The following is a 15,683-nucleotide window of genomic DNA, read 5'->3' on the forward strand; positions in this document are numbered from 1 at the left end:
TGGAGCCTTGAGGGACTCCAGTAAGGTTGTGGAGAAATGGTGAGAGTTCATTGGGCCTGCTTGTTTATGATCCTTGAGGTAGCTCTGAAACCATATTACTGTGTTATGTGAGAAGCTTAAGTCAGACAGTGTGTTTAAACGTAAGGTGGGAGACACTGTGTCAAAGGCCTTGGAGATATCAAGGAATAATGAGGCTGTATAGCATCCTTTATCTCTGGCCTTGTTCACAGTGTCTGTAAAAGATAACAGGGCTGTAGGTGTGCTGTGGCTAGGTCAGAAGCCCTGTTGTGTTTTGGTTAAAAGATAGTTTTGCAATAGATATTGCATTACCTGCTGATGGATACCTCTCTCAAGAATTTTGGATATGGGTGACAAGATGGATATAGGGCGGAAATTGGATGGATCAAAAGAGTCACCTCCTTTGTGGATGGGGGTTATGTGAGATTGTTTCCATATTGCAGGGACTTCTGATTCGGGTAAAGACCTATTTATAAGAATCCTGATTGGGTAGGTGACTGAGTTAGCAGCCAGTCTGAGGTAGTATGGTGAGAGCGTCAACTGAGGTAGAGCAGGGTTTTAGTTTTTGTAGCAGTTTCTTAATGGTGTCAGTGGGTATGGGCTGAAATGAGAATGGGGTTTGTATGACATTTTGTTGAGTAGGGGGTTTAATCTGAAGTGTTTACATTCGATCATAGTGAACACAAGCTATCTAAACAAAGGCTGTGGTGTCTGTGTGAAGCAGTTGTAGTGCTGATGTGTTATAACAGCTGCTACAACCACTCCTGTTGTGACAAGAATGAGAACCTTTCCCTGCTCTATGTGCTGCAGGGACATATACATTAGACCAGTGCCTGAAGCAGACATTATTGTGCTGCTGCTGTAATCGGCAGCAGTTTTACCTTTATATAGTGAAACATGGATAAAAGAAGGTTATTTTCCCCATATGGGTGTGTACAAACTGTTGGAATAGCTAGGGGAGTCACAGGTTGTGCTTTCTTCATACCAAACTGGTGCTAGCACACTTTGTAAATGTGATGTAATATAATTTGTGTAAACAGTGTTATCACACAGTAACCTTCTTTGAACAGTGTTAGCAATTTTACTTGTACCATGTACCTCATTTGTATACGTCTTTGGCATCAGCTGCCTGCTTGGTGCACAGTCATGAATTACTTCTGCAGCTCTGATTGTCTAGTTACCCCTGAAATGGAACTGGGTCTTTTTCCCCTGCATTTCTCTGTGCATGGGCCCTACATGGTACATCTCTGAATTTCACCCACAGATAACGGACTGCACAGTACATCAAAGCACACTACATGCTGTGCAGTAGAACCTTTTCAGGAAAGCATTTTAATGCAGGATTGTGGAGTTAACAAGTCCTCATTTTACAGTTGGCCACAGCATTTGCTCAAACTCTAAGCATTCACCTCAGTGTTCAGAAGATTTGCCAATTTTGGCTATAACCGAGTATGTACTAAAGTTACCACAGCCTGTCTAAAAGTGGTAAACAATTCATAAAATATGCCATTTAGTAGATTCAAGGTCTCAAAATGTTTTCACTTTGTACCACATATGAGCAAGCATTCTCCAGTTGTAGTGTTGTTCTACGTTTAGCTTACATTTCACATTTACCAGTTACTGGAGCTGTACTTCTGAGTTCTTTCTTTTCATTAATTCCAGTGACAGTCTTGCTTAACTTAGACATGTTAATTACTACTACTTAAAAAATGTGCCGCTAAGCCTTATTGACCACAGTGGACAGAATTTTACAACCTGGAATACCACCCGTATGATATAAGTTACTGCAGAAATGGTACCCGTCATGAAGACGTGCAGCTTGATCCGTCACTCTTCAATGGTAGAACTCAAGCTGCATTTTTCAGAGACTCCTGCACTGGTGGACATGTTATTTGTTTTGCACTGCCTTAATATTTACCTTATAAACTTTGGAAAATTCACCTGAAAACCACGGTAAACCAGAAAATAATCTCTGTCTCTACAGTGACATGCATTGATTTTTGTCTAATATAAGCAGTTCACTCTTTTTTACCATTATGAATTGAAGATTGCACTGGTCAATGTGAAGGCACAATCAAGCCCCCACTTAAGCAACCAACCATTTCCCTAAAAGTTGTTAATGCACTCTAGACTGTATGTCCTTGGAGCCAAGTATATTAAAGCAAGGATGTGCAGGAGTGAAGCCCCCTCCATGGCAGTATGGAAAATAGACCCCCCCCCTCAGAGCTAAAGTCTTTAACTTTAGCTGTTTGGTTCCAACCTTCATAGAAGCAGTCACTTAAGCATTCCATATCCCAGTGTGGATTATACAGCAGGTCTGGAACAAGTAACATCAGGGTGTAAGGCAGTGTAAAATGGATCCTGGCCTTTGCAGCACACAGAACGACTCTGAGAAATTTTCAGATGGTTTACAAGTTGAGTTTACCCACAACTTACTAATGACTATATAGATAACATGCTTTCTTGAAGTACTGCTTATACAAGTGTACTTTACACAGACTCAGGCATCAGCAGTATATCTGATGCAAAGACAATGACAATTATTTATATGTTGTTGTTTGTCTTTTCCTGGTTAGGGGTCGCCATAGCGGAACTCCGGTCTGCTAATGATTGGCGGTTGTTTTTTATGATGTTGAGTTGCCGGCCCGATGCCCAACCTTCAATGAAGGCACGCCCATTCAACGCATGTCTTTCGAATGCCAACTTGACCGCGGGGAGGACATGCAGACTCCACACAGAAGACACTCCCACCCCAAGCCGAGAATCGAACGGGAGAACCTCTTGCTGTGAGGCAACAACGCTATCGCTGCACCACCGCAGAAGTACAATTATTTACAGGTAATGCAGGTATTTTACATTTTTAAAATAAATTATAAATGAATGTATTGTGCTTGAAATGTTAACACTATTTACTTTACTTAACAATTAAGTTTTCCAAATCACATTCAGAAAGACTGATAAGATGGAAGGAAAACAACATTAGTTCCTCCAAGTTGCTTTCTGAATTAAAATACGACTCCATTTGGGTATTGAAATGTTTCACTTTTCCTAAACATAACACTGTCAGAAAAATATATATTAATGTATGTGTTTAGTGCTTATTAGAAGCAAAAAGGATTAACACATTTTATTCTATACACAGCATTAGTTCTGTTTGAAACTGCAAAAATGCTTTCTGAAATTGTGCTTTCTGAAACTGCAAGGTGCACTCTGACCTAGTTTGCTAGCACAGCAAAATTCATGCCTATGCCTTTTGCAAATGTACTGAGAAGCAGGTGGTTATCTGCTAGGTCAGGAAATTAAATAAGAACAATACTGTTTTCTATGAAGTTATTCAACTTGGACAATTAGCTCTGTTCATGTTATGAGAACATGCACAGCTGCAGGAAAGTTTGATATTACGAAAGACAAAGGACTGCTTCAAGAATCTGTACTTGCTTTGTGCTCAAATTAGCCATAGTACCTTGAATGGTAACATTGCACAGTAGAAAGTTATAACTAACCGGTAGTCATCAAGGCCACACTGTTTTTCAAAGATTTTTTATAAAACTTTGTAGAAGTCAGCAGAAAATGTGAGAAAACAACTGCAATGAAACAATATTATGAACTGGTGATCTGCTAAGTCAGCCGTAGTAGGCAATGTCTTGTAAGAAATGTATAAAGATGGTTACACTTCCTGATTGTAGTTAGACAAACTGTGTACTAACAGGTTTTTGTCTCCTTGCCGCAAGATTAAAGTACCTTAACCTGAACCTGCTGTGTATTGATCATTTTTGAAGCTGTTTTTCCTTTGACAAACACAGACATGGTAATGCTATATAATATAACACCAGATTTCGTGCAGTGCTCACTGTTAACTAATAACATACTTACACCATAAAATGATATATGAAGCAGACTGAACGACATGCCTGGTGCCTCATTTACTCTTGTCACAGACTACTTCCATTCAAGACATCTGCAACACATCACTGTCCGTTTACTTACCTGTACGTCTCCAAGTTCCTTTTCTTTCTTGGTTGCTAAGTTTCTGAGATCATTAGGTTTGGATTCAAGAACTGATAAGGATACTTTGATTTTGTCCTATAAATATAAAAATGAAAAAAAAAACATAAGCAAAAAGAATACAGAGTGCAAAAATACCATAATCGCTTTTCATACTTGGGGAATATAAATAAGGAGTCAGCAAATTTACTTAATGTCTTTGCAAAGAAAAAACATATTGACACGCACAGAGACTGTACACTGTAGCTGAAGACCCAACCATGAACAGACAGTTAAATCATTGTGTGTTATTTGCACAATATTACACGGAACAGGATTGGCACATTTTATACTCCCAAGTTTATAAGACAGTGGATGAATAAAGCCAGAAAATGGAAGTCTGCACTGTTATGCAAAGTAATGAAAAGGGGGACAAACCATGAGGAATATAAACAATAACTGTCCTTATAGCCAAAGATTAACAATTTTTTGCTACCTAATGAATGGCTTACAGAGCCTAACAATTCTACCTCCTATTTCCCTCCATGATTCTCTAACACATGGCTACACCAACATGAACTGGTGTTGGTAATGGGTGACTTGAATGCGCACATCAGGACAGACAGAACAGGATATGAGGACTGCCTGGGTCCATATGAGTGGGGCAATAGGAATAAAGAAGGAGAAGCCATTCTAGACTTCTGTCTGGCAAATGGCTTGATAGTAGCCAACACATAGTTCAGAAAGAGAGACAGTCACAAGATCACATGCAAGAGTAGTCAACATGCAACTCAGGTAGTCTTTCTCCTAGTAAGGAAAAGGCACTGGGGTAGAATCCATGATTGCAAACTCATCTCCAGTGAAATCGGCCCACAGCATAAACCACTAGTGGCCACAATCAGATGCAAGCAGTGGTCAGAGAAGGCTCTAAGGTCAACAGAGACCAGGCTGAAGACCTGGAAGTTGACTGGAGAGAAAGTATAACAGTTCAAGGAATTACTCAGGGCTCTAGCACCCCAAAAAAGGAGGAAATAGGTGGTATTGAAGAATGGCAGCACCTAAAAACAGCATGTGTTAGGACTACAGAAAAGATATGTGGCCGAGCCAGGTATGGAAATAAGGTACATAAAGAAAGCTGGTGGTGGAATTCAGAAGTCCAGGAAGTCTTCAAAACAAAGAAGGAGTGTAGGAAGAAGTGGGAGACAGAAAAGACTGACCAGGCTAGGAAGGACTATTGGTTGGCCAACAAAGAAGAAAGAAGTTGCAATAGCAAAGAATAGGGCATCAGAGGCACTGTACCAACTTCTGGAAAGTGACTCAGTAAGGGGCACAAAGAAACTACATCAGGTTGCAAGGCAAAGACAGAAAGATAAAGAAGATAGTCAGACACCCTTCATAAGGGATGCCAGCAACAACCTGCTCACCAGTCCAGATGACATCAAAGGCAGTTGGAAGGAGTATTTTCAGCAGCTTCTGAATGAAGAAAACCTCACAGAAGCTGTACTGCCCCAGAAACCATCTACGATGAGAGAAGAGGAGGAGCCCACCCTAGAGGAAGTAAAAACAGCACTAAGGAAGATGAAGTCAGGGTAAGCAGCAGGCTCAGATGAGGTCACAGCAGATACGATAAAGATGTTGGGTGAGGTAGGGGAGAAATGGCTCCTGAGAGTACTAATAGTAGTGTAGAGAGAAAGGTATATCCCAGATGATTGGAGAATAAGCATACTTGTGCCAGTGTACAAGAACAAAGGGCCATCCAAAACTGTGGACAGTATAGAGGCATCAAACTCCTATCACACTGCATGAAAGTCCTGGGGAGGGTGATTGATCAACGAATATGCAGAGCAGTAGAATGTAAAATGGGAAATGAGCAGTTTGGATTCAGATCAGGATGCAGCACAACTGACCTGACATTTGCAGTGAGACAGATGCTTGAGAAAATGCTAGAGATGAGGAGAGAGTCAACTGGGCATTCCTAGAGTTGGAGAAAGCATATGACAAGGTCCCAAAAAGTTGATCTGGGCAGTACTGTGGTGGTTTGAAGTCCCAGAAACATTGGTAGAATTAGTGCAGGCTATGTACAAGGACCCAATGACTCAAGTACGAACAGTGTTCGGCCTTACAGAGGGGTTCCCAGTGGGAGTGGGTATACATCAGGGTTCAGCCCTGAGCCCATTGCTGTTCATACTGGTGATGGACTACATTAGCAAACATGTTGGAGGGGATGGATCTACAAAGCTGCTGTATGCAGATGATGTGGCAGTACTGACAGACTCTGAGCTAGAACTTCAGCAAAGGATAGGAGAATGGAATGCAAATCTGAAGGCACATGGGATGAAACTAAGCACAGATAATGTGGTGGTAATGGCAGCAAATTGGGGAAATCAGAAGAAGACGTGGATAGAGATAGAAGGGAAGATAGTGGCACAGGTAAACAGCTTCAAGTACCTGGGAGGAGTAGTTGAGGAGAAGGGTAGTCTGAATGAAGAGGTCAAAGCTAGAATCAGAGGGGCTACAGCCAACTGACATAGAGTATCAGGTGTAGTCTATGACAGAAGAATGCCAAATAAGCTGAAAAGTAAGGTGTACAAGATAGCAGTGTGACCAGCACTACTGTATGGTACAGAAACCTGGGCAGTAAAGGCAGAACAGTTGAAGAAGCTAGAGGTGATGGAAATGAAGTGCCTGAGAAAGGTGGTAGGATGCACACTGTGGGACAGATGAAGAAATGGGGACATAAGAGCAGAAGCCAAAGTAGCTCCAATTGCAGAAAAGATCAAAGAGAACAGATTACAGTGGTTTGGGCACATGTGTAGAAAAGCAGAAGACAATCTGGTGAGGAAAATTTGAGACAGACAGGAAGAAGGTAAGAGGAGACGAGGTAGAATCCATGATTGCATGGATTGTGTGAAAGAAGATCTGCAACAGTCAGGCATGAGCATTGAAGAAGGCAGGAGTGTGGCACTGAATTGAGAGAGTTGGCAACAGTTAACATGATACCCTGACCCCATGTAGAAAAATGGGAAAAAGGGGGCTAATGATGATGATGATTCCCTAATACATATCAATGATGCATATCTGAATTCCAACACAATATTCTACTCTATGCTTATCTAAGGCAGCCCTGTTAGACATCCATATGTCTTTTTGTAAAACTGGTTTCCTTATATTACATATGAGCAGTTAAATTCAAACGGCACCTCCACGATCTTTCACATAGTTTGTAATAAAATAAATGAAACAAATATGAATAAAGGAAAAACAATAACACACACAGTCCATAGAAAACCAGTAACTGCATGATCCATTTTGTTACTGGGTCATGGAGGGTAAAAAAGCTTTATATACCAGAAGAGAGGAATGACGAACAGGGCTAGTAAGTCTCATGGAGGGATTTGTCAGACTGGGGCAAGGATGTTAAAAAAGGGTTTATAAACCAGAAACGAGGAATGGAAGGAAAGAGCTAGTGCAGCTCAGTGAGGACAAGCAGGCGATAAAAGAATACAGACAAAACCAGAAATACTGAATTAAAACTTCCTTTTGATGCGTGGAGAAAAGTGCACCTAGTTACATGGGACAGTAGTGGAAGGGCACCCAAATAAACCCCAAAAACACATATAGGGAAGTGACTGCCAAAAGGCAGGATACATATGGGAACCACATGGACCATCTTCCTGGCCAGTGTGCAGGTCGATCTGATGATGGGGATCTACAACAGATTACTAGCTATTGTGGAATTAGCTGAAGACCGATTCACAGCAAATAAAATCTGGGATCCACAAGTCTGCTAGGCTAACTGTAGTTGCAGGCAAAGTCATGCAGAGAATCCCAAGGGAAAGGCTGTACTTCCTGCAGGGCAACCGTGTCCAGGACAATGCTGAAGGAATAGTCAGTATAACTTGATTCAGTTTTTATAAGTAGGTTATAGGAAAACTTGACTGGAGGGAATTGGGAGATGATGTCTCCCAAGTTAATCGAGGCTTCTGACTTGGTCTTCCAGAGACAGCAGCAAGGGTGCTATGTCGACCTATACAGGCCGTGGTAAAATAGACTGAGGAACTGAACTGCAGCATGACTGAAAATTTGAACACAGAGTGTTGTTGTTAGAAAGCTGCTGTCATGAATAAGGAACATAACTCATGGGGGTACTGCGTGGGTCAGGACTGGATCCAGTACTCTACGGTGAGTTTGTGAACGGATTGCACAAAGCTCTCAAGTATCCCTGGTTTTCTACAACATCTCTAATTTTCACTCATAAAATGTCTGCTTTTCTAGTAAATCTCTAAGGATTTATTTTACATTAGTTTACTGGGAAAGTCCAACTGGGCACAGGTCCTTTTTCATTGGAGGCCCGGGAAGAAATTTTTCAGTTAACAATATAGAAACAACACAAAAGATAAACAATACATGGAAGAAATAATAGAAGTTCTCACAAAAACAGTTACATACTGATATCAAGTACGATTCTTGGTATACATACATTTATATTTACAAAGTACTTAAAACAATTCACTGATGGACAGAAATTATTACTCATTACAACTAAAGACCAATATAGCCATCAAAAAAAAAAAAAAGAAAAAATCCAGAAGGAATTTCTAGTTACAGGTAGAAAAAAATGGCAATCACGTCCAACATTAGAGTTCTGTAATTCTTATTACTAAAAAAATGCTGTTGATGCAAAACCTTTTATTCTATAAACTTTCAAAATGAATCAGATTAGATGCAAAACCTTTTAATCTATAATCTTTCAAAGTGAATCAGAGTAGATGCAAAACCTTTTATTCTATAAACTTTCAAAGTGAATCAGAGTAGATGCAAAACCTTTTATTCTATAAACTTTCAAAGTGAATCAGAGTAGATGCAAAACCTTTTATTCTATAAACTTTCAAAGTGAATCAGAGTAGATGCAAAACCTTTTATTCTATAAACTTTCAAAGTGAATCAGAGTAGATGCAAAACCTTTTATTCTATAAACTTTCAAAGTGAATCAGAGTAGATGCAAAACCTTTTATTCTATAAACTTTCAAAGTGAATCAGAGTAGATGCAAAACCTTTTATTCTATAAACTTTCAAAGTGAATCAGAGTAGATGCAAAACCTTTTATTCTATAAACTTTCAAAGTGAATCAGAGTAGATGCAAAACCTTTTATTCTATAAACTTTCAAAGTGAATCAGAGTAGATGCAAAACCTTTTATTCTATAAACTTTCAAAGTGAATCAGAGTAGATGCAAAACCTTTTATTCTATAAACGTTCAAAGTGAATCAGAGTAGATGTAAAACCTTGTATTCTATAAACTTTCAAAGTGAATCAGAGTAGATGTAAAACCTTGTATTCTATAAACTTTCAAAGTGAATCAGAGTAGATGTAAAACCTTGTATTCTATAAACTTTCAAAGTGAATCAGAGTAGATGTAAAACCTTGTATTCTATAAACTTTCAAAGTGAATCAGAGTAGATGTAAAACCTTGTATTCTATAAACTTTCAAAGTGAATCAGAGTAGATGTAAAACCTTGTATTCTATAAACTTTCAAAGTGAATCAGAGTAGATGTAAAATCTTTTATTCTATAAACTTTCAAAGTGAATCAGAGTAGATGTAAAACCTTTTATTCTATAAACTTTCAAAGTGAATCAGAGTAGATGTAAAACCTTGTATTCTATAAACTTTCAAAGTGAATCAGAGTAGATGTAAAACCTTGTATTCTATAAACTTTCAAAGTGAATCAGAGTAGATGTAAAACCTTGTATTCTATAAACTTTCAAAGTGAATCAGAGTAGATGTAAAATCTTTTATTCTATAAACTTTCAAAGTGAATCAGAGTAGATGTAAAATCTTTTAATCTATAAACTTTCAAAGTGAATCAGAGTAGATGCAAAACCTTGTATTCTATAAACTTACAAAGTGAATCAGAGTAGATGTAAAACCTTGTATTATATAAACTTTCAAAGTGAATCAGAGTACTATTTATACATTGTCCCTGATTTTGGGCTTTTTCCCGCCATTATATTCTGTTTTTGTCTACAGTGAAACAAAGTCAGGTGGAGGGGTGAAGAATGGTAAGGAAGGACAGAAAAAGGATGACCAACAGGCCAAAAAATTGTATTTCAGTTCCACTGCACACTAATGTAAAATACTGTACTTACATCACAATAACAACCATGGTAAGAAGTACCAGTTAGGGAAATCACACCTGGGTGGGATCATCAGGAAACGACTGAGAGGTCCAAGGCATCAGTCAAGAGATGCTGGCTTAAACTCTCATGAGGACTGACTCCAGAAGTAAAGAGGTAATACCCCCACTGAACAGATGCTGAGTACTGTGATCCCTGGTCAGGCCACCCCTTGGGTGCTAAATAACCCCACTGAACAGATGCTGAGACTGTGACCCCTGGTCAGGCCACACCTTGGGTGTTATGTTCATTTCTGGAAGTCGTACAAGGGAAAAGTATATCAGGTTGCCACAGGAAATCTGTGATGAAAGATATAAAATGTTGTCTCATCTGAAATGAAAAGAGTCAGGCCAGGTAATATACAAACTGGAGTTCTTTTCACTACAGACAAGATAAGACAGGAAGGCATTATGTGGAAAAACAAGATCATGCTGACTACATGCGAGGGGGGTCACCATGAAAAAGAAAGGACAGGAGAAGACAGAGCAAAGGCAGCAGACTGCAAGGACCAACAACTCCTTGAAACTGTGAAAATAAGAATGGACTTCCCAAATGGGTGGTGGAGAGTATTCATAGAGGCATGGGACAGATGAAGAAAAGGTTAGGGGAAAGAAGGGAAATTATACATTTCATGGATGCATTATTTTTCATTTTTGTGCAGTGGCTTTAAAGTGTTAGGCTTTAGCCATCACTCCAATCTTGCTGCCAAATAAAATAGTTCCACACCTTTCCTGTATATTAGCCTTAACAGAACTTGACATCAAAACACACACACACACACACACACACACACACACACACACACACACACACACACACACACACACACACACACACACACACACCAAAAGCAAACTTTTTTTAAAACATCTACTACCTTTGGGTCCCCAGCTTTTCTCATCCCTCCTCCTCATTAAAGGCAACCAGATCATAGATGTATCCCACCCCAGATTTTTTCTTTTCCTCAGATGGATTTCTCTCTTCAGACATGAAAACTTAACAGCAATCGGGTTACAAATTCCCCCATGACTAGGACAAGAGCAAAATAGCCAATGCCTTCATATTTCAGCCAGCTAATTTTTTACACTCAGCCCCTAACAAGCCTTAGCAGTGTCACTGGTGCAGACATTAGCACACTCACCTTCAGTTCAGATGGCTGTGGATTCTATCACCACACCAGGCTGACGGATTGCTGACACTGTAATGTAATATAAGAGGGGTGATGCATTCCTAAGGATGCCATCCTTCGGATGAGACATTAAACAGAGGCCCGACTGGCATGAGTTGGTGGTAGCTCAAGTGGATGTAAAAGATCCCACAGCAGCAATTGAAGAGAGTACTGGAAATTCCCTAATGCCCTGCCCAAATTTCCCTTAGCAGTATAAAACTCAGGTCCCACCTGAAAAGAGGCTACCAGCCTACAGAACTAACCTGGTCGAAAAAAGATAAATAAAAGATATTGGGAAGACATCACTCAGCTGTGCATGTACTGAAGCCATAAGGAATAATCCTAAACATATGTGGTTATGTATCCTTTGTCTATCCACCTACTGCAGTACCAGCAATCATCACTGACCCGGAATCATCACCATGGCTAATGAAACATTCAAGCTTCCAAGGAGTCTCTACAACCTCTCCTTTAGAAAATGTGAGTAGGCAATGCCTCATCATTCCACTTCTTTCTGACCATCTCCAACAGGTGCCGCCCGATCTGCTAACTGAATTCATAGGATCATAGGAAGTTACAAGACTACTGGCCCTGAGGCCCTTACAAGCCTAACCAAGAATTTAGCCCATGTTCTGACAAGTCAGCACCTATGTCACTGTCCAGCAGGGACACAGGTGGAATCCCAGGAGTGTATTTCCTATACCCCATCCAGTTATCCAGGTTGCATTTAAAAAGGGTTAAAGAGGTACTCTGCTTTACATGGAGAGGGAGTCTACTGCACAAAAGAGGAGTCTCTGGGTTACAAATCTGTCCTGCCAACACATCCTATTGATGCCACAGACCAGGTTGAGGTTGCGTGTCTGGGTGAAGTCTGACTTGTGGGTATGTAGAAGTCCCATCAGGGTGGGGTCTGAGATTGCTTTGTATGCCAGACAGAGGTCACTTCTGAAGAGTCAGTAGGAGACTGAATACAGGGACAGGGCTTTTAGCCTATCTGTGTAGGGTAGATGTTTGAGGCCCTGGAATCTCCAGGTGAGGAATCTCTGTGGTCTGTCCAGCTGCTGCATGTGCTTTGTGAGGTACTCAATAAAGGGTCTTAAAAGGGAAGAATACAGGGATTCCCTTGTCCCTGGAGAAGATACCCTTACTAAAGAGGTGGGCCATGTAGAAAGCTTTCCGTACAATGGAGGCAATATGGTGGTCAAAAGTCAGTTTGCTATCAACCTGCATACCCAAGTGCCACACGACTGATTGAGTGCTTAGGAGCTTAGGTCACCTGAGTCAATGTTTTATCCCTCTACACAACAGAGATCTCTAAAAAAAGTCAGACTTTTCCTTCAGTCTTTCTGTAACACTGCTCACAAAGACATAGGAAAGAACAAGCCCTACTAATGATGACTGTGGTATTCTTTTCAAAACAGCCCTTTCATCTTCAGTGGGTCCATTTACTGCTAGCGTCCTACTACTTATCAGTGTCTTATGCAGACCGTCACCCTTAGTATAATACACTGATATAAAGGTCACACAACTGTGGACCATTTACTGCTAGCGTCCTACTGCTTATCAATGTCTTATGCAGACTGTCACCGTTAGTATAACACACACTGTTATAAGTCACATTTACTGCTAGCATCCTAATACTTATCAATGTCTTATGTAGACCATCACCCTTGGTATAACACATACTGTTATAAAAGTCACACAACCGTGGACCATTTACTGCTAGTGTCCTACCACTTATCAATGTCGTATGCAGACCATCACTCTTAGTATAACACATACTGTTATAAAAGTCACACAACCGTGGACCATTTACTGCTAGTGTCCTACTACTTACCAATGTCTTTTGCAGACTGTCATCCTTAATATAACACACTCTGTTGTAAACGTCACATTTACTGCTAGCGTCCTACTACTTATCAATGTCTTATGCAGACTGTCACCCTTAGTATAACACACACTGTTATAAAGGTCACACAGCCGTGGACCATTTACTGCTAGCGTCCTACTACTTATCAATGTCTTATGCAGACTGTCACCCCTAGTATAATATGCACACTGTTACAAAAGTCACACAACCTCACCTTTTCACACAGGTTTGGGCATGGTGAGGGTGAATGCAGCAGATACATCGGCTACAAAGGGATGATTACCGTTCATTATGAAAATCTGCTAGAGAAGTCAGAAGGTATTAAAAATAATTTCTGGAGAGTTTTGTCCCCAACAACCCTTTATTTTTACATGCTAAGTCAAAATTGCAACCGTCAGAGAAAACAACACCTCATATGAAAGGTTGTGTGGTCTCTCTATTCACCAATAGCCTTTGCTAATACTGTACCTGTGTGTTTGGGTAGGGTAATGGGAATGCCTTCAATGCATGGATTACAGATTTCAGCTGGGTCTGCTATAGGGTAAAGGGAATGCCTTCAATGCATGGATTACAGATTTCGGCTGGGTTTGCTATAGGGTAATGGGAATGCCTTCAATGCATGGAGGACAGATTTTGGCTGGGTTTGCTGCTGCACAATGCAGTACATCTTTATGACAATATCTGTCCAAAAAACAGCTTTACTCAGCCATGTCACCCTCCAAGATAAAGTCTAAGCATGGTATGCCCTCAGTAGCTCTGAGTACACAAAAGGGTTTCCCAAATTCTAGTATTACTCTCTCCAACTACTAATGCCTCCTAACTCCCCTGCCATACCCTGCCCTGACTCTCATTACACCACAGCATTTTCACCATGACATAAACATAAAATATAATCACATTAATTGTAAGCTTTACATTTTCTCTCACAATTGTTGCTCTCTCTATTAACTGCTACTGTTTATATAAATATAAATATATATATTTATTATTGCTTCTGTTTTGTTTTTAATAATGTACCCCTTACCACCTTTCTGTTCTCTTTCTTTTTTCTTCTTACAGGGCAGTATCTACAGACTGTCAGCTGGGATCAGTGTACCACCCTAGTAGTCGAATGTAAAATAAAATAAAAAATAATGTCATGGTTATTCAGTTAAGAAACTGCTTCAGATTTGATTGACATAACTTTCCTGTAGTAGACACACATCATCTTGGGACAGCTGTATATCATGGAACTTCCTTCCATTATATTAACTTCTAAACCTTCCCAGTGTCCCAGCTTCTGCCCTGTCAGCTGCAAACATCTGTGCTGGCAAGAACAACTTTCTCTAATCTCTTCCTCAATGATCTCTGGCCAAGAGATTTTTGTTTCTTAACATCAAAAAGGGAACAGAACTGCATAACTCAAAAATAGTAAAAATCCACAATCTTTGTACTCTCAATCTGTGCCTGAAATATGGAATTTCAACTGTACAGTCATTAAAGATGTTAACTAAGCAATACAATCTTCCATGTGGAAATCTGAGGGAAAAAAAAAAATAGATCTTTACTTATACCGAATACACGGATCATTTTTACTTCATGTTATTCATCAAACAGTGTCCCTTACCTTATACACACTGACTGCCTCATGCAGGAACACAAAGTTGTGGCAGGAATGTCTGGGAACACACAGGACACAAACAAAGGCCTCATCTTCCTGGCAGAACAACTCCAGTCTCCGTCTGTGCTCTCCACAGCACTGCTCTGTTCTCCCATTTGTTGTACAGAGATTCTGCATGTTTTCTTTCTCCCAGAAGTCTTTTTATTCACTTTTGTGCTCCAGTTTCAGTTTCAGCCCCTGAAGTATTTGATATATACAGACAACAGTCAGTCCACTGAATAACTCCTGACAGAAACGTTTTGTTACTTTATATCAAAATCTATCAACAGCATGATATACTGATGTCCACAATCCAAAATGACTAGAATGCCAAAAAAACTGAGCACATTAAACTGCTACAGATAAACCAAGCTTACATACAGCACACTCACTCTATACTTTTTAGTTTGATTTTTACAACCCAGGCAGGAAGTGACTGTAAAAGGAACAGCCTCTATTTAAAGAGGCAGCGTACCAGTTAGCACATGTAAAGCTTGACAATTATCCCAGCCTGTATTTTTGTTCACTTAAACACATATTTTTTATTCAGTTATATTTACATTTTAAATAAATTCAAATATATAAAAGCAGACAAAACTTTGCTTAAACTTCAGTCCAAACTGTTTCTCATATTCACTCCTACTGCTTTTATTTGTTTTGTTTTTTACTTAGCGGATAAATGAGCTGGAAGTAGTGACCATTCTCAGCCAGTTAACCATGACTCAGACCACAAGACACAGGCAAAATTTCAGGATGTTACTTTTTTAAAGAGATAGTTGGATTGGCTGACATGTTTTTCTTCAACCATATCCTAAAGTTTTACAATGGTT

General features: G+C 39.8%; 1 protein-coding gene across 1 annotated transcript in view; it reads right to left on the bottom strand.

The window, feature by feature from the left end:
- The window catches only part of LOC122814457, a 1,903,843-nt gene extending 1,888,579 nt beyond the window's left edge, over nucleotides 1-15,264 (bottom strand). The window contains 2 exon segments of the mRNA XM_044087037.1: nucleotides 4,006-4,101; nucleotides 14,821-15,264. Of these exon segments, the coding sequence (XP_043942972.1) occupies nucleotides 4,006-4,101; nucleotides 14,821-14,991 (267 nt within the window). The 5' untranslated portion in view covers nucleotides 14,992-15,264.
- Between the last annotated feature and the right edge of the window lie 419 nt (nucleotides 15,265-15,683).

Source organism: Protopterus annectens, chromosome 10.part0 (assembly GCF_019279795.1).
Source record: "Protopterus annectens isolate FY-2018-M chromosome 10.part0, PAN1.0, whole genome shotgun sequence".
Lineage (NCBI taxonomy): Eukaryota > Metazoa > Chordata > Ceratodontiformes > Protopteridae > Protopterus > Protopterus annectens.